At 38.7% G+C, this 18563-nt stretch overlaps 1 protein-coding gene across 1 annotated transcript in view; it reads right to left on the reverse strand.

Annotated features, from left to right (window-relative positions):
- Positions 1–6125: 6125 nt before the first annotated feature.
- rab10 (RAB10, member RAS oncogene family) overlaps positions 6126–18563 on the reverse strand; it is a 28777-nt gene continuing 16339 nt past the window's right edge. The window contains exons 3-6 of the mRNA XM_057822681.1: positions 11271–11409; positions 10646–10735; positions 7152–7253; positions 6126–7080 (exon numbers count right to left, since the gene is read on the reverse strand). Of these exons, the coding sequence (XP_057678664.1) occupies positions 6994–7080; positions 7152–7253; positions 10646–10735; positions 11271–11409 (418 nt within the window). The 3' untranslated portion in view covers positions 6126–6993. The remainder of the gene's footprint in view (positions 7081–7151; positions 7254–10645; positions 10736–11270; positions 11410–18563) is intronic.

Below are 18563 nucleotides of genomic sequence, written 5' to 3' on the forward strand. Positions count from 1 at the left end.
TTGCCGTGTTGTAAACTATCCAAATTAATGCCACATGTACTAGGGATGTCCTGATCGCATATTTTTGCACCAGAATACGAGTCACCTGATTTTGGGAATCTGCCGATAGTCCCGATCTGTTACCGGGTAAAAAAAAAAAAAGTTTTTTTATTTGAAGAAATATTCCAAACGTTAAAAGTTCTGTACTTACTACAGTACTTCCTCTTCGTCCAGGAGTGTTGCGAAGTATAAAGCACCTAACTTCTTTCTTAGGGTTCACCAACACAAAATTTAGGCGCACCCACATTTTTCATTGCATCACTTTTAAAGGGAACCTCGGACTTAAAGGGGAACTGAAGACCTTTCCGGATTTTGGTGTAATTTTACGAATATAAACTTTGGACGAGTTCGTCAAAACAACCATGACATTATCAACACGTAATTGCAAGGATAATTTGCATTTTTTAAAGTTTTTTTGCACTCCGTTAATGGTCCCTTCGCAAACCCGGAAGTGTGACGTAGATTCCCCGACGCAACAGAGAAGACTATCCACAGCTAGCATAGCAGCAACAACGATGTCAGTGATATTTCCACTAAAGGTAACCATTCAGGATCGCTCTTTCGTGACGCTACCGATGGCAAAGGCTCCCAGGAAAGATGAACTACAATTAATCCCTACATGTTTGAACCTGAGGCGTCAGATGACGGCGATTTACTTGACACAGCAGATGTCGTCATGACGCCAATTGACAGCTAGACACTTCACGAACGGGAGAGTGAGTGGAAAGCCTAAGTCCAGCATTGTGATTTTTTTATCTGAGAGAATGCTAATAAATACATGGTTGTATATTTTTCCATGCTCTCCACATAGCTAAAACTGGGTGATGGGACAGCTCCTACCGATCTAAATATGGTAAAGCTAGCACAAATGTGGCTAAATGAATGATATGCTAATGATTTTTCAAAATAAATGACAAAACGATTTTATTTTCCAGATGTTGCTGTAAACCGTCAAGTAATTGCCCTTCCAAGAGTATACCTGTGTCGTCAGGAGATCCCAGACGTGAGAGCCAAACTTGAGGAGGCTGAAGCACTGACAGGGGCATGAATAGACTTGTAGGCTATGATAGGTCAAAATTGTTTTTTTACCAAAATGTTATTAGAATAACATTATTGCCATTGATTTACAAATCTGTAATATTTAGTAGATGTTTTGACCTACGAGGGCGCCATGTTTTGTGTACGCAGTGCACGCTGGGGGTGATGACGCGGTTGGCGCTGGGAGAATAGCTGTGCTAGCTAGCAAGCACAGCTAGTATGACGTCTGGCATGATTTTGTCACATTCTGCTGCTGGTCAGATTGTTTTTTACAGAGCTCTGGGATGAGTTTCCAACTTCGTACCTGCATCTAATTCCAGCTCATCAGCAGTGTTTTTAACCCGATCCTAGGCGGCTTGCCAAGATATTAACTTGCTGCCATTTCAGTTTGTATCCCTACGTTACTAGTTGCATTATCGCCTTTTTTTTTTCTCGTTTGTCTGCCTCTCACCGGGGGTTTTCCTCATTTTTTTTTTTTAAATCCCCTTTTTTAAATCCCGCCCTACTGTCATGGACCCTTTTTATGTCTACCTTTACACGATCGCGTGTTTTTCGCGTGTTCAATTAACCCTTTCACGCAATCCTCATGTTATTGTTGTCTGCTTGCTGTCTAAAATGAGGTGCATTTTCTAATTCCGTGGTCATGCCAGCCGCAACTTTTCACTCGAATTTCCCTTTCAGGTTTTACAACACAGGGACAACGCATGTGGTTTGCGATTGCTTTATGAGGAAAATCATGACTAGTGTCACGCGGAAATATAGTCATGTGGACTACGCGTTCGTCTGCTGCACGGGAAATGCGGGTTTGAATCCCGCTGGAGACCTTCATTTGACTGCTTTTGCTGCTTGTTTTGTGAACCATTGAGTGACTAGTGACACTGTGGTAGCCCGGCAGCGCTACCCAGTGACATCACCGCCCAGAGTGCATTGCGTCGTCAACAACAATAGCAACCTAAAAGTTCAACTAATTTTACAAATTTGATTAAAACCAAAACATTAAGAGGGGGTTTAATATCAAATTATTATAACTCATACTAACATTTATCTTTAAGAATTGCATGTCTGTGGTACCCTCTAACGCCATACTTTTAATCTCTCCATAACATTCATACAATTCATATGACAGTCCACTCAAATTCACTCATGCTTTTGACGCTCACGCTGCCGAGAATAGGCTCTAGACAACGAAGATTGACTAAATGATGATTGACACACTCGTGCCTTTGATCGTACAGCTACAGGGCCTTCACTTGCCAGATCAAAGCTACAAACCTGTCAATTGATCGTTAACTTTGACAAGCAAACTCCAGCTGCATTGCTCACCAAGAAAAGCAGCAGGAGGGAGAGTGAGGATGAAGCAGAAAAACATTTTTAAATTAGTGCTGTCAAATTTATCGCGTTAACGGGCGGTAATTTTAAAAATTAATCACGTAAAAATATTTGACGCATTTAACGCATGCGCAGAATGACCCGCTCACGCATTGCCTCAGATTACAATGACGCCATTTTTTGCACATTAAGAGTGAAGAAAATGCTCCGGCAACTCCTTCACAACAAACATAAGTATCATTAGTGAAGCACAACAACAAAAATATTTCTATCTCTCAAAAAAATGAATAATGTTCACAAAAAGAAAAGCAATTCAATCTGTATTAATGAGGCCCTATTCTCACACAGTTAAACAACTATGCAAAGAGAACTGGGATTCCCAATCAAAATAGCTATGCAAAATACACATAAAACTTATACTTTGGACAAACTATTCTTATTAACTGTACTTTTGACAGAAAATTTTTACAAATCATTATTAAAACGAAAACATTAAGAGGGGTTTTAATATAAAATTACAATAACTTGTACTAACATTTATCTTTTAAGAACTACAAGTCTTTCTATCCGTGGATCGCTTTAACAGAAAGAATGTTAATAATATTAATGCCATCTAGTGGATTTATTGTTACAATAAACCAATACAGTACTTATGTACAATATGTTGAATGTATATGGCGGAAAACACAGGCAAGACTGAAAAAGCAGTTTCTGCTCTTGCACTCCTCTTTAAAAGAAACTGCTGTATTTTAAGCCAAAACAACTGTTGTGTTTGATACAACAATATGCTGCCATAGCAGATTCGTGGCCCATTAAGCCCCCGAACTATTTTTAATTTGCCCGTTTTACCCTGGAAACCCCCGTTTACAGACGTCACACAACTTTTGTTTCAACCTAGCCATGAAAACAAGTTATTATTGAAAATGTCATTTTTAGCTTAGAATCATTAATTGATGTCTAATATTTTGTAAAAAAATATATATATATATTCACTCACATATTTTAAACTGTTAAACTAATTACGTCACAATGTAAAAAATGGCGTCTGTAAAAAAGTCACTGATATCAACCTCATAACTATCGCTAAATTGTTTTTTTTTTTTTTTTTGTTACTGTCGCATTTCCCCCAATGTTAGATGATAATCAATCCAAACAAAGAAAATATGAAAAAAAAAAAATTTTTTAAAGGGTAAATATATGAAAATCTCTACCACTCCTTGATGTCTGTGATTTCTGCATCGCGACCCTTGTTATATTACCATGTTTCACCCATAAAATCCCCCAAAAATCCAGCTGTGGCCATTATCAGCTGTGTCTTGACACTCAATAGCCACGTTTACATGCTGACTTTTATTCATACCGATTCAAATCATTCCGAATGGAAATTTCACATCAGCTGTTTACATGTCACTTCATCTATTCCGATCCAGCGTTTACATGTGACTGCCTTTATTCCGAAAGGACGTTTGACAACTGCTGTCTGACATGCGCAGATTAATCAAAACAAAGCGTCACGTTGCAAAACATGGAGATCGATCGTCAGATCAGCTGCTGTTTTAACTTTTCGAGTGGAAACAAAACTTCAGAATGATACGCCGTTCATTTAAAAAGTTGTGTGGGTGCGCTGTGCGTGTGCTTGGAAGCCATGTTGCAAGTGACGTTACTTACGTCACCAAGTGAAGTCACCACATCAGTACGGAGCATGCGCAGAAAGAACGCAACCAGACACCATTCCGCTTCCGTTTACATGATGTAATTTTACTTCTAATCGGTTTGGGAAAAGGAATATTCCACCCCTGTGAATCGGAATGAAATTCCATTCGGTTTGGGCCTGTTCATTCCGAATGAGGTGTTTATATGGAACACATTTATTCGGTTTGAACAAATATTCCGATTGTAATTGGAATATTCGGCTCCATGTAAACGTGGCAACTGATACATGCGACATGGAGTTTTTGGATCGAAACGAGGTAAGTACGCGATATCTTGTTAAAGTCATGGCGTCTGTAACTCTGCTCTCGCCTCCAGATCGGGTTTTGCTGTTTAGAAAATACAAAAAACAAAAAAAAAAGCCCTACTGTCCAAAATTTTTCTTCCCCCAGAAAGTTTAGATTTTAAGCTTTCCAATTATGTATCACACATGCATATCGGACAATTTTGAGATTTGGCCAAACTCAGTGTTGTCAGTAACGCGTTACTGTAATCTGATTACATTTTTCAGTAACGAGTAATCTAACGCGTCCATTTTTCTACACCAGTAATCTGATTAAAGTTAGTTTCCTAAGTGTCTCTGCGCTACTATTTTTTCATTGCCTCATAATGTATGTAAAAATACTCACCTTCATTCATGGATATCCACAGATCAACGTGTCAACTCGGCTCCAATGTCCACCCGCCTGGCCCAAGCCTTCAGTCCCACAACACATGTGACACGAGACCAAAACAGGAAATAGTTGCCGACAGAGGTTGTCATGGAAACACGTACCGGGAACCTTTTATTTTAGCATTTTCTATTCAAAATGCCCTCCGTACATGACAACAATAATCTTCATTTTCCTTCATTCTGGAGCGTATCAGCAAAAGGTTGGACTTCCTACATGCGCGGCCGTTTCGTAGCTTTGCTGTAGCAACGACAGGCAGTCATCGCTCCAAGTTGGCAAGCTTTGTTTACATCATATGAGTGTTGCACATTTATGCCGTGAGGTGATGTGTTCGTTTAGCATCTGTGGGATGTGTTGTAAGTCCGATTGAGTGTAAAGTGCTTAGTTGCCGCCAAGCTTTGTGGCCAAATTGACCTCGTGTGTGTTGAGAGGAGTACTTCCGGGTTGTGGACGCGCATCCGCGCCCGCCACCACCTTTGCAATTTTGTGCAGTCAGTTTGCATTGTTTTACATTGGCACTTATATGCCGTTTACCATAAACCGAAATTCAGAAGTTTTGACATTAGGCTTAATCTTAGAGTTAGCGGGGTTTAACTGGTTGGTGGAGTTGATTTCAACAAATTCCAAGCAGTTTGTCAGATATTTTTTTAGTTTCAGGGCTCCGGAGTGGCTAAACTAGCGCGAAATTATGATATTCCCATTCAATTCAATCCCTTGAAATTCAATCATCGGAAACTCAATTACATGTGATGACATTTTTCTGTTGTCATTCTTATGTTGAGGCGGTAAAGGGAGAAAAATGGGTGAAAAGTAACTGACTGATTACTTTTAAAGTAACTTAGTTACTTTGATAATGAAGTAAGCAGTAAAGTAACGATTACTTTTTTGAGGCGTAATCAGTAATTACTTTTTCAAGTAATCTGTGACAACACTGGCCAAATTGGGGGTCTCAGAGCGGAACTTCAAGTCACTTGAGTGTTTTCCATCATATCAGCCTTGTGTCTTATCTTTTGATTCCAACAATAATTTACAGAAAAATATGGCATATTCTAGAAATGGTTTGAATTGCAATTAATTATGATTCATTTTTAAGCTGTGATTAACGCAATTAAAATTTTTAATCGTTTGACAGTTCTGTTTTAAATCAAAAACCTGATCATTTTCACCCGATTCCGATCCTCTGAAAAATTGCGCTATCGGCCCAATTTCCTATCACGTGATCGGATCAGGACATCCCTAACATATACCCTTTTGAATGTCACGTGACCAAACCAAACCCAGTAATTTCCCAAAAAATGAAAGTACACACTGCACACCATTAATGACAAACAAGTTAACTTAAACAAGCTTATTTTTAATGGATCTGCAAAACTGTTTGAACTTCCAAAGAGAACTTGTGAACCTCCCGCCCAAAGTTACCCAGTGGCATACCTTACATAATGTTACAGAAACGCTTCCAACCCAAAGAAATCTGCATGCAGGAAACAAAAAAAAGTAACCCAAACTGGGAAGAGAAAACAAAACAAAAAGTCAAATAAATCGAACAGGTAAAAATGAGACATTGATAAACAGGACATTTAATGCCGTTCTCTTGGCTGAAGAAGAAATTCAAACGCTTCTGCGTCAGTTTTGAGTCGGCATGGGAAGCGCCAACAGACAACGATTTAGTAAAGTGTAATTTCAACGGGTGGATGTGGCTCCGCCCACGACACAGCCCCGCCCCTGTCTTCCATATAAGGCACAGGACAAAAAGAAACCCCGCATTACAAAAGGAGCTCGCCACACCTCTGTCACTTGGTAACAAATTGTAATTGAGCAAACATTTGAGACCATGAATGTCCAAAAAACGGGGAGGTGGACGTCATGGTCGCCGTGAAAAGGAAAAGGGATGTTGGAGGGGGTGGGAGTGAGCTCAGGCGAAGGAAATCTTACAAATATGAGCTTGTCTACTTTTTTCCGTGTTTTTTGAACAATCTTTAAAACAAAACGACAAGAGTGGAGCTCACCAGGTGGCGGGTGAATGGTGGGATTCAGATGAATGAATGAAGTGGTTTATTGTTGTTTTATTCTGATAAAAGAGTGTCAGTGTGCAAGAAAAGTCATGAGACGGGTTAGAGGGTGAGAGAGTTAGATGTTAGAGAAAAAGAGAGGGTGTCGTGCGTGCACGTGCGTGTGTTTGTGAATGTTTTGTGTCGGTGCGAGTTGTTCAACTGCAGCACTTGCTCTTCCATCCTGTGACGCCGCTCCCGCTGCTGATGTCCACATTTTCACTGTTAGGCTCCTTTACCGGCGTCTGGACCGAAGCATGAGATTAATAAAAATGTGAATAAAGTTAAACCTTATAATAACGCAAAGTACACGCACCTTTCTGAGGATGTCTTCTGCTAACGTGAGGAAGGCCTTCTCAATGTTGATGTTGGCCTTGGCGCTCGTCTCAAAAAACCTAATGCCGTGCTCCCTTGCAATCTGGGGTGAGGACAAGGAGAGCCAACAAGAAGTTCAAAGGCGCGCTCGTCCCAAAATAAAATGGCTGATCTCCGGCATCGAGCAGAGATCAGGTCGCAACGACTCCCGAAAGCAAAGATTGCATATGTTAAGGCACGAATTGCCTGATATTCTTATTACAACCATTACAACAAACGCACTCATTGGGGCAGATATTGACAAAATAAAATAATAAGTCTGTCCTGGTAGCTTAACATTACCACTAATATTACTGTTAAGACTTGTGCGGTGCTTTTACAAGCTTAGCTGCACACTTGCACGGTCACAGCATTTATTTTCAGACATGACATGAGTGTACATTAGCTGGCTTCAAGTTCTGACCATCACTCTCTCCTGAGATGAAATCTAGAATCATAATGTCATTTGTTCCCTTGTCACAGTTGAATAATTGAAGTTTAAGGTTTATATAATCTAATTTCAGTCAGCCATTGCATTTCACATTATGTAGCAGACTTTTGTTTGAAGAGCTGGTTTGGTTAAACATTTCAGAATTTCAATTTGCATTATTCTAGGACTGCAACTGACGATTATTTTATCATCGACTAATCAGGCGAGTAATTCAACGCTTAAATCGATGAATCGGATAAATGTCACTTTTTTCAATTACCTTCATAATTTAACTTGAAGTTGCTTTAGCCATATTGTAATGAACAATGAAGACAAAATGGATGACCATTTCCTTCAAAAATAATATCTTATTACAGCTTCCTGACTTAACTGTCATCTATAACTGTTAGAGGTGGGAATCTTTGGACACCTAACGATTCGATTCCGATTCAGAGGCTACGATTCGATTATAAATCGATTATTGATGACCCCGCTATTAGCTGCTAATGTTTTGTACATTAGTTACAAAAACTGTAAAAAAAAATTTTTTTTAAAAGCCTCGCAGGCTTAAATAAACAACTATTTCTGTATCAAGTTAACAGTTAAAAACAAATAATTTACTCAAATCCCCATTCTGCATCAGCAGCTTTAAACTACATTGAATTAATTTAATGTTGTTAATCAACCGTTGAAGTTGTTAAAATTGCTCCTGTTATTCCATAATTTCCATTTGTCTACTTTCGACATGTGAAAGTTTTAAAACTATTTTAAAGATAGATTCAAGTCATTATTTTACCGATTTAGGAGTATTTTAGATAAAAAGTTAATTAGGTTCGCTTGGAAGGATCGCTACAACAGCCTTGCAGGGAAGTCTACTGCTTTAAGATGGCGGCCGTTTACTACGCCCGCATCTAGCTTTCTCTACATGTACTGGTATCGCCACCGAGTCTACTACATCTAGTCCTATATAAATATGATGTCTACCTTAACATGATGTATTGTGGACGTACTTTGTAGCAGCTTTCGGCAGCAGTCAGGTATGTTGTTGCTTTTTTTATCTCGCGGCATGAGTTGAGCTAGAGCCGTGAGTTGAGCATTGGCATTACCCAAGGGGCCGGGTAATGACAAGCATGATGTTTAGCTACTCTCACTCCATACCTCATTCAGTCCCGAAGACCGCGCGGCACACTGAGTGTGTTTTACTTCCGCTTTACTTGACATATTTCAATAATCGGAATTTGGATGTTTGTGAATCGCTCTCGAATCTTCCACGGCCGAATCGTGAATAATCTAAGAATCGGAAATTTCGCACACCTCTAATAACTGTACTGTTTCAAGTACATAAAGCTTGTTTCATGCAATTGTATGTTGAATGTCGTTTGTCGATAAAGGTTTCTGAGTATAAAACATAAAAAATAATTTCTCAGTACACAAATCAGACAAAAGTCTGATTCACCTATTAAAAAAAAAGTGCTGCTGAGTGACTATTTTTTTTTTCTTGTGGGCAAAGCGCTGATATAAATTGTGTCAATGACTCATTTATTTGTTTTAAACAAACTAAACAACAAAATCGAATATGGAGTAGGCAGATTGTAATCAATCACTTTTTTTTTTTTTTTTTTTTTTAATCAAACAGTTGTTAATAAATACAATCCAAATCCAATTTTAAAACACATGCTTTTATATGACAATTTACAGTTTCAATATAAGTTTGTGTTGCAAGGAGACTTGGAGCTGTTACACGAATAGGTTAATGTGTGTGGTTTGTTTATAAAAAGAAATGAGACAACTTCACTATTAGAGGTGTGCGAAATTTCTGATTCTTAGATTAGTCGCGATTCGGCCATGGAAGATTTGAGAATGATTCACAAACATCCAAATTCGGATTATTGAAATATGCCAAGTAAAGCAGAACTAAAACACAGCATGGACTTCGGGAAACAATGAGGAACGGACCCAGAGTAAACATCATGCTCAACTCATGCCGCTAGATAAAAAAACTATCATGCCTGACTGCGGCCAACAGCCGCTACAAACTACGCCCACATACTGCTAGTAAACTTTTTATCTAAATCTGCAAAATCTTGACTTGAATCCATTTTTAAATGATGAATCAGTTCAAACTTTCACATGTCGAAAGTAGACAGAAGGTAAATTATGGAATAACGGGAGCAATTTTAACAACTTTAACACTTGATTCACAACATTAATTGAATGTAGTTTAAAGCTGCATTTACAAATGGGGAACTTGAGTAATTTATTTAATGTTTTGAACTGTTAACTTGATACTGAAATAGTCGTTTATTTAAGCCTGAGAGGATTTTTGTACAATTTTTGTAACTAATGTACGAAACAATAAAAGCAGCAAATAGCTGGGGGAGGGGCATTAATAATCGATTTATAATCTAATCGTAGCCTGTTAGGTGCCCCAAGATTCCCACCTCTAATCACTATGTTACAATAACTCAAGTGCTAATATGCTTCTCCAAAACACAATACAAACGGCCACTTAATACACTGATTAGTATAATCGCAAACTAGCTTAGCGCTCCTTGCTAAGTAGTAACGTTTCATCAATAAAGAACACAAACAATACGATTGGCTTCATTTACTCACCTCTGATGGAGACACACTAGATCTAACAACACAAAAGACAACTCCCGACACGTAATTTTATTCCGACCATTATAGCAACCTAATCTGAGTGTAGCAGTGAACTCTCTCTTGCTTGCTCTAATCACTGGCGCGCGCAGCCTCACATTACACAAAAACGAGGACCCAAACAGGACATAACTGCCGGCAAAAAACGGTTATCAAATTCGATGGCAAATAATTTATTAAAGGATTTAATCAAATAGTTGTTGCAGCCCGATTTGATTTGCTTTTGTTTAAAGCGCCACATTTAGGGCAAAACTACTGGGAGTGGCAAACACCTTGAAGCTGAATGAGAACTGGCAAGGATTAAATAAAAGATTCCAAAAAAAAAAAATCACACACTTTGTTTGCAAACACAAATATTGTCTTACCTGTTCTCCCTTGGCTTTTGGTACAACCCTCTTGTCCTCCATGTCACACTTGTTGCCTAGTAGCATTCTTTCGACATCCTCATTCGCATGCTACAAATTGAAAATAAGACATTTTCGATTCAGAGACTAAACAAACACTAGCTTTCACACAAATATAAAGGTAGCACAATAACACACTGACGTCATTCGAATTAAACTCGTTTCAGCATTACTGGAAAATACAAGCTACTCTACAGGAGCGTTAATGTCTAAAATGTGATGTCATCAGCGCTTGGTGGTTTGTAAACTGAGATGGCCCACAAGATCAATTTGCTGGAATCAATCAAGCGAACTTTTCTGCTGCTTCAAAGAACAATAAATGCTAGACAAGTAATTTTCTTTGTCAGTTTTCCAGAAAAACAAATAAGAAATCTTCAAGTCTTTCACAGTCTAAACAAGAATAACACCGTTTTTGATGATGATATCCGATCGTGGCAAAAACATGTTGCTATCTTTTGCTATGGTAACTTGACATTTGCTCACCGAAACACACATTTTTCTGCCTATTGATCTCAATATTTTGTACATCAACGTGAGAAAAAGTGTGATGATACAGTATACTAGAGCATGTACGTTCATGTCTGACCTCATCAATGTTGCGCAGCCATTTGCTAATGTTCTCAAAGCTCTTGGCGTTGGTGATGTCATACACCAGCATGATGCCCATGGCTCCTCTGTAGTAAGAGGTGGTAATGGTGTGGAACCGTTCCTGGCCCGCTGTGTCCCTGCACAAATAAAATGACATATTTCCATTTGGTCATTGCAAGGTCTTTGAAAGACTGGCGTTTCAAGGCACCTATTCAACATTTAGAAAAATTTGATGACTAGATTCTATGGACATGAATGGCAGTCACTATACGTCCCAGGCAAAGAAAGATATCTACAATCAGCAAATATTTTTCTGACAACCCATGCGAAATTCTATCACTTCCAACGGCACACCTGATGACCCCTCACGCAAAATTAGGGGTGTCTTGGAACCCTAGCTGTATATCACTGGATTAGATTTGTGACATTCTTAGGAAGCAGACGTGGCCACTGGTGGTAATAGGTCTGTGATCTGATTTGCTTGGCACAAATTTTCGACATAGACCAGGGACACACGCAAGCCATAAAGCAATCTAATAAAAATACACCCTCTGTGTCTTTTACCATTTTGTTTATAAACTATAAATTGGCACACATAAGCCCCTTTCACATACCTTAAAACACTGGGAATATCACGGGATTTAACCGTGCAGCAGTTGTATGTGAAAACAATTTCCCGGGTCGACTGACAAGATTACGCCAACATTTCTCGGGTCGTGTTTTAGTAAAAGATCCGGGACTTCTCCCGGGAAGCGCTGTGCGTGAAGGCAGACATTAAATTCCCGGGTCACAGCACGATAACTGACTGTAGGGCTGGGCTATATGGCCTTAAGTACATGTCACGGTAAATTGAGCAGATTTACATCGATAACGATAAATGACGATAAATTCGCCCAAGCGGAATGTTATAGAGTTTGAAAATCTGAATCAATGCATGAAATACAAATCAACCGTTTCGTGTCGATTTATTTACCAGCTTTCAGTTTAACATATTTAACAATTGTACATGCAGTCTGAACATTAAGAATATAAAAATCTATTGTAAACAATAAGAATTCAAGTATGAACATTTATAACAGCTTGTATGACTTGAACAATATACAACATTATAAAAATCAATATGACGACTGTGCAAACATGTCATTGTAACACAAATGACTTACAGCTTGAAAAGTACACTTCAAACAGACAACTTATTGTTAATGGCTGCTGTGACATAATTACTCCAAAAAGTGTTTACTTCAAGGTTTCAGGTTTTTTTTTCCCCCAGAGCATTTTTTTAATACATGCATGCACACATGCCCCCCCCCCCCCCCCCCCCACACACACACACACACATTAAAGCTATATTGCTCTTCTGCCAATGAAACATTGAAGATCTTATGATGGCAGAAAGCAGTAATTACACAGAATAACGCAAGCACGTATAGAAAAATAGCCGTGGCCATTTAACGGTCATATATACTGGACTGTCTCAGGAATTTCCTGACTCAGGAAATTAGAATATTGTGTATTCTAATTTCCTGAGACAGTCCTGTATATATGCACAGGACTGTCTCAAAAAATTAGAATATTGTGTATTCTAATTTCCTGAGACAGTCCAGTATAGGTTTCACTGTTGGATTGTACTTTATGCTGAAGTCTTTACCATCATAAAAGCTTTCAGAGAAATCACACACACACACACACACAGATACAAAATAACGCGATATACTAATTGCTAGATGCAGTCCGTGCCCAATGCACTCATTAAGTTCAGCCGTTTCGACAAGGTTAGCGCCGCTATCAGACTCCATCACGTTCATTTGTAGCGTTAGCCACTAGCACTAGCGTTAGCCTGTGGCCTGGCTACCAGTATAAAGCACTTAAAGCGCCCTCTCTGGAAATCGTGAGAACCAGGCTGGACAGCGGTTAAAAGACCGTTTGGATGTCGCCAAGAGTCTACTTAATGTCAGTTGAAAGTTTGGTGAAAGCTCCCTCAAGCCAAACTCCATCACGTTTGCTTGTAGCGTTAGCCGCTAGCGTTAGCCTACCGGGCTTGTTTGTCTTCCTGATAACCAGGTGACTCCATAGATAAGCACACTGACTGCTTTCTTAAAGGGGAATGAACATAGCCAAACAACACAGAGTGAAAGTGGGATGAAAAGACTATTTTCCTGTTTTATTAATTTAACGACTTGTTCAAAATTACTGAATATTGAAGAATTTCGTTAACGGTAAATTTTCGGTATACCGCCCTGCTCTATAATGACGTAAATATCATGGCAGGCCGATCGTCACTTCCTCTCTCTTTGCAGTAAGACGAAAAGAGGTAAACAAATATCGCAATTATCAACATAGCAAGCTGGAAATAGCTAAACTAAACTGAAAATATAACAAAATTAAATTGCTACGGGATAATAGAGCCGAGGAAGGGAGTCCTTCGTCCATCTTTGGAAATGTGTGGTTTATTTTGTTGCCGATGTTAGGGTGTGCTACTGCGGAAACAAGGTTGTACTTCAAAGCACACAACAACGGAAAGATGCGTTCAAGGGTTTATTAAATTCAAACAAAAATACATGCGATCGCAGAAAAGGTGAAATAACACAATGGGTCCGTGAGAGTAGAACCGAGGAAGAGAGTCCATCCTCCATCTTTGGAAATGTGTAGTTTGTTTTGTTGCTGATGTTAGGGTCTGCTACTGCAGAAAAAAGGTCGTACTTCAAAGCATAAAACAACGGAGGGATGCATTCAAGGGTTTATTAATACAAACAAAAATACACGCGATCACAGAAAAGGGGGACACAATCTTTCCGTGATAGTAGGTCGACGGGGATCAACACTAACCTAAGCGGTAGGCAGACAGCCGATAAAACAACAAAACAAAGCCAGCGGGATTCTTCTTTCCACCCTTCTCTTGGATCACCTGAGCTTAAATACAGTCTTGATAAGCTTGAATTGGCTGCAGTTACAACGTTGGGAATGCTCCCTCCGGAACGAAACACAATTTGACCAACATTGTGACAGCCGAAGCAGACCAAAAATGACGTAATGTCCGGATTGTAAAATCGCACCAGCTGCCCTCCCCACACAGAGAGCGCCAGTGGGCAACACGGGACAAGTCTGAGAAAGTGTCCAACCCGTATCATTCTCGGGACATCGCTACATGCGTGAAAGCAATTACGCGAGTAAATCCCACGTCACCTTACAAGGGAATTTCCCTGGATATGTGTGTGAAAAGGGCTATTGGGGTACTACATCAGAATTCAGGAGAGCAGACTTAAAACCATTCTCGTTGTCCAAATGTAAAAACTACGAGTAGGTGAAATGGGCTTTAAAAGAATAATTTTAGGATTTTTATATACTATTCAAAAATAATTATGTATATTGAAATAATTATCAGTTGCATTTCAAAATCTTTTGAATGGCTTATTCAGGGATGCACAGACATTCAAGTACGCATCACATCACGTAAATTATTAAGCGCCACAAACTTGACTTCTTTGGTAATTGTTTTCCGTTACAGTAGTTTGGCCAGTCCCACAATGTTACCAAGTTACAACTCTTTTGAAAATATTAATGTATGAAAATTTGAAACTTGAAATCAACAAAAAGAGAAAAAAAGTCGCACCTAAAATACAAGCGCCAACCTCTGGTACTCTTTTGGGACACAAGACCAGAATTATATTGTGCACCACGTGTATATTTAAAGATTAAACATAATTATTTAGGATAATTTTAAGGATTAGCAACACCCTGTGATGACTCGCTAGAATGTACCGGTAAGTAGTCCGAAAGGAATGAATATGTTTATGCAAAAATGCTAACATCTCAAATGAGAGGAATAAAGTGAATTGCTCCATTATAAGGTGTGGCGCATTCAACCATTTCCTTGACGCAGATAGCAAGAAGATCAATTTACAAAGCTCTGTAGCAACAGTGGATGTGTGCAGTATCTATTTATTTCAGGTAGATACACACATTTTTTCTTCTTAAATAAGATAATGAAGGTCCAATGTTAATGTAAATTACTCACCCACATAATACACTCCCAAGGATACAAAGATATTATATTTTATTGGAATGTAGTCACTCTAGCCACTAATAGTCCTGTTAATTTATTCCAAAAAAAAAAAAAAAAACTTGACAAGAATGAGAAAAACTGAGAGCCAATTATTAATGGTGCTTCACATTCCAATAGTGCCTTACCCTCACTGTGTTAATCTGAAGAATCACGTTGAAACTCGTATAAACACACATGTAGACACACAGGCTGGCCATGACTCACACACGTCTACACTAGCTCTAGAGTTGGAAACTTTCTGAACAATCATCTTGTACAAACGGCCAGAGGTTGGTAGAGTAGTCAAAAGTATTACTCAAGCAAGAGCAGCGTTATTTCAAAGTAACATTACTGACGTAAAGGTTAAAAAAAAGTAGTCGATGAAAAAACTATTCAACTAATGAGTAACATTGGGAGTAATTGCTTTGGATGTTTTTTTGTTGGTTTTTTTTTTTTAGGTTTGAAACAATATTATTTTTTTCTTAGCACAAAGTAATCTATATGAAGTGTTACTTTTATACTACAACCATACATAACCACATTAAGGCAAATAATTACAACATCAACAAAAAAATTGAATTCAGCGAGAGAGAAAAAACTACAGAAATGGTGCAGTATTCGTCCAAAGAGCACGAGTGCCCCCTAGTGGAGAAAACATTTATTATGAAATTAAAAGGCTCATATCTCAGATTTTCCACTGTCGAACGGTATCAAATAAAAACAGAGAGGTTAAAATCTGTGCTATATGTCAATTAATTTTTTCACGGTGCTTTAAAGACTCCACGTAATTGAATAGGCCGGCGTGATTACAAAACGGCAAGCTTGAGTCCGATTGGTTTAATGGAGTCATGTGATTATTGTTGCAACATCTAATTGGTGAAACTGATAGAGCCAAAGTTGGCATCGCTACCAAAATAAAAAAGTCAACTCTAAAGCCTGAGTTATGTTTCTACGTTGCAGTGACGGCATGGCGACGATGTAGATCCTACGGCAGTGGTGTCAAACCGATTCCACAAAGGGCCGCAGTGGGTCCTGGTCCTTGTTCCAACAGATCCAGCACAGGCAGTTCAACCAATTAGGTTTCTGCTAAAATAAGCAACAATTGACTGCAATCAACTGATTACACTTGCAAGACACCAGATTGGTGAAAATGTATTCATCTCGTTTGGTTGGAATGAAATCCAGTACCCACTGTGGCCCTTTGAGGACCGGTTTGACATCTGTGCCCTACTGCGTCAATGAGCATTTGATAGTTCTGCAGCAAGGGAACACGTTGCTACGTAATCCACCGCCAAGCCACAAGAGGGGTGTTGCGTTTTGTTTGTGCGGTTTTGGGGGGACTCTGGTCGAATTCCTTGAGTTATCTTCCGGTAGCCCCGTATTTTCAGTAATCTCTTTTCACAAATTGCTTGCCATTTGGCAATCTTTATAATTAGGGTTGTTCCAATCATGTTTTTTTGCTCCCGATCCAATCCCGATCGTTTTAGTTTGAGTATCTGCCGATCCCGATATTTCCCAATCCGATTGCTTTTTTTTTTTTGCTCCCGATTCAATTCCAATCATTCCCGAAAATTTTTCCCGATCATATACATTTTGGCAATGCATTAAGAAAAAAATGAATAAAACTCGGACGAATATATACATTCAACATACAGTACATAAGTACTGTATTTGTTTATTATGACAATAAATCCTCAAGATGGCATTTACATTATTAACATTCTTTCTGTGAGAGGGATCCACGGATAGAAAGACTTGTAATTCTTAAAGGATAAATGTGACTTTGTAAATTGTGACTAAATATTGCCATCTAGTGTATTTGTTGAGCTTTCAGTAAATGATACTGTAGCCATTTAACTTCTGCCCAAATGCATGATGAGAAGTGCAACCATGACTGTGCGTAGTGGAACCAATTGATATATCTTCTCTGCGTTGGGAAACAACATAGGGTGTTAAGAAAAAGATCAACTACTACATTTCTTCCCAACATTGCTTCCCACGATATTTCTAATTGTTGAGAGACGGATTTTAAGACTTTAGCAACTAAAAAAAGGCTCCAAAGACTGCCAAAATTCACTCTATTCATTTTACGCTGCCTTTTAGCTCTATATATAGGTAAAACAGCGCCATTATAGATTGAATGCGACAATGCGTGAGTGGTGGGTCATGCAACGCATGTGTTAATTGCGCCAAATTGGCCATTAAGCCAAAACTAAAGACTCTGGATGAGTGTAAGACATTTTGTCTGTAACGTTAAATACAATTGTAAAACGATTTGATTTAAAAATATATATATATATATTTAAAAAAGGCATGTCCGATATTTTTTTGCCGATTCCGATACTTTGAAAATGACGTGATCGGACCCACATCCCGATCGATCGGGACATCTTTATTTATAATGCCTTAATGAAACATTGTACAGGTGGTCGTACTTAAGGACCTCTTTGATGATCCTCTCGTTGGCTTGGTCCATTTTTTAGTGTAGCTCAAAAATATTTGTAAATGGCAGCGATTTCAAGCTGAAACGGAAACAACCGTCTGAGCGGACCAATCACAGTCCATTTGCGTCAATTCGCCACGCCTTAACGTGTCGCATAGTCATGGTTCCGTGGATGTGCACGTCAGGGTACGGCGCAGGGTCGTAAATCGGGTCTGCGTTGACAGCGTAGGTCTGCCGCATAAACATAACTCAGCTTTTAATATGTATGTATATGTATGTAGTAGAGCTGGGAATCTTTGGGCACCTAACGATTCGATCACGATTACGATTCAGAGGCTCCGATTCGATTATAAAACGATTATTGATGCACCCCCCTCCTTTTTTTTTTTTTTTTTTTTAAATAAAGTTTTGTACATTAGTTCCAAAATTGTTCAAAAATACTCTCAGGCTAAACCAAACTACTATTTCAGTATCAAGTTAACATATAGCAGTAAACAAATATACAAAAATAACATTAAATAAAAAAACTCCAGTCCCCAATCTGTATCAGCAGCTTTAAACTACATTCAATTAATTTAATGTTGTGAATCAACCGTTAAAGTTGTTAAAATTGCTCCCGTTATTCCATAATTTCCCTTTTGTCTACTTTTGACATGTGAAAGTTTTAAAACTATTTTAAAGATAGATTCAAGTCAATATTTTACTGATTTAGGAGTATTTTAGATAAAAAGTTAATTAGGTTTGCTTGGAAGGTTCGCTACAACAGCATTGCAGGGAAGTTTACTGCTTTAAGATGGCGGCCGTTT

This window comes from Corythoichthys intestinalis, chromosome 19, assembly GCF_030265065.1.
Source record: "Corythoichthys intestinalis isolate RoL2023-P3 chromosome 19, ASM3026506v1, whole genome shotgun sequence".
Taxonomy (NCBI): Eukaryota; Metazoa; Chordata; class Actinopteri; order Syngnathiformes; family Syngnathidae; genus Corythoichthys; species Corythoichthys intestinalis.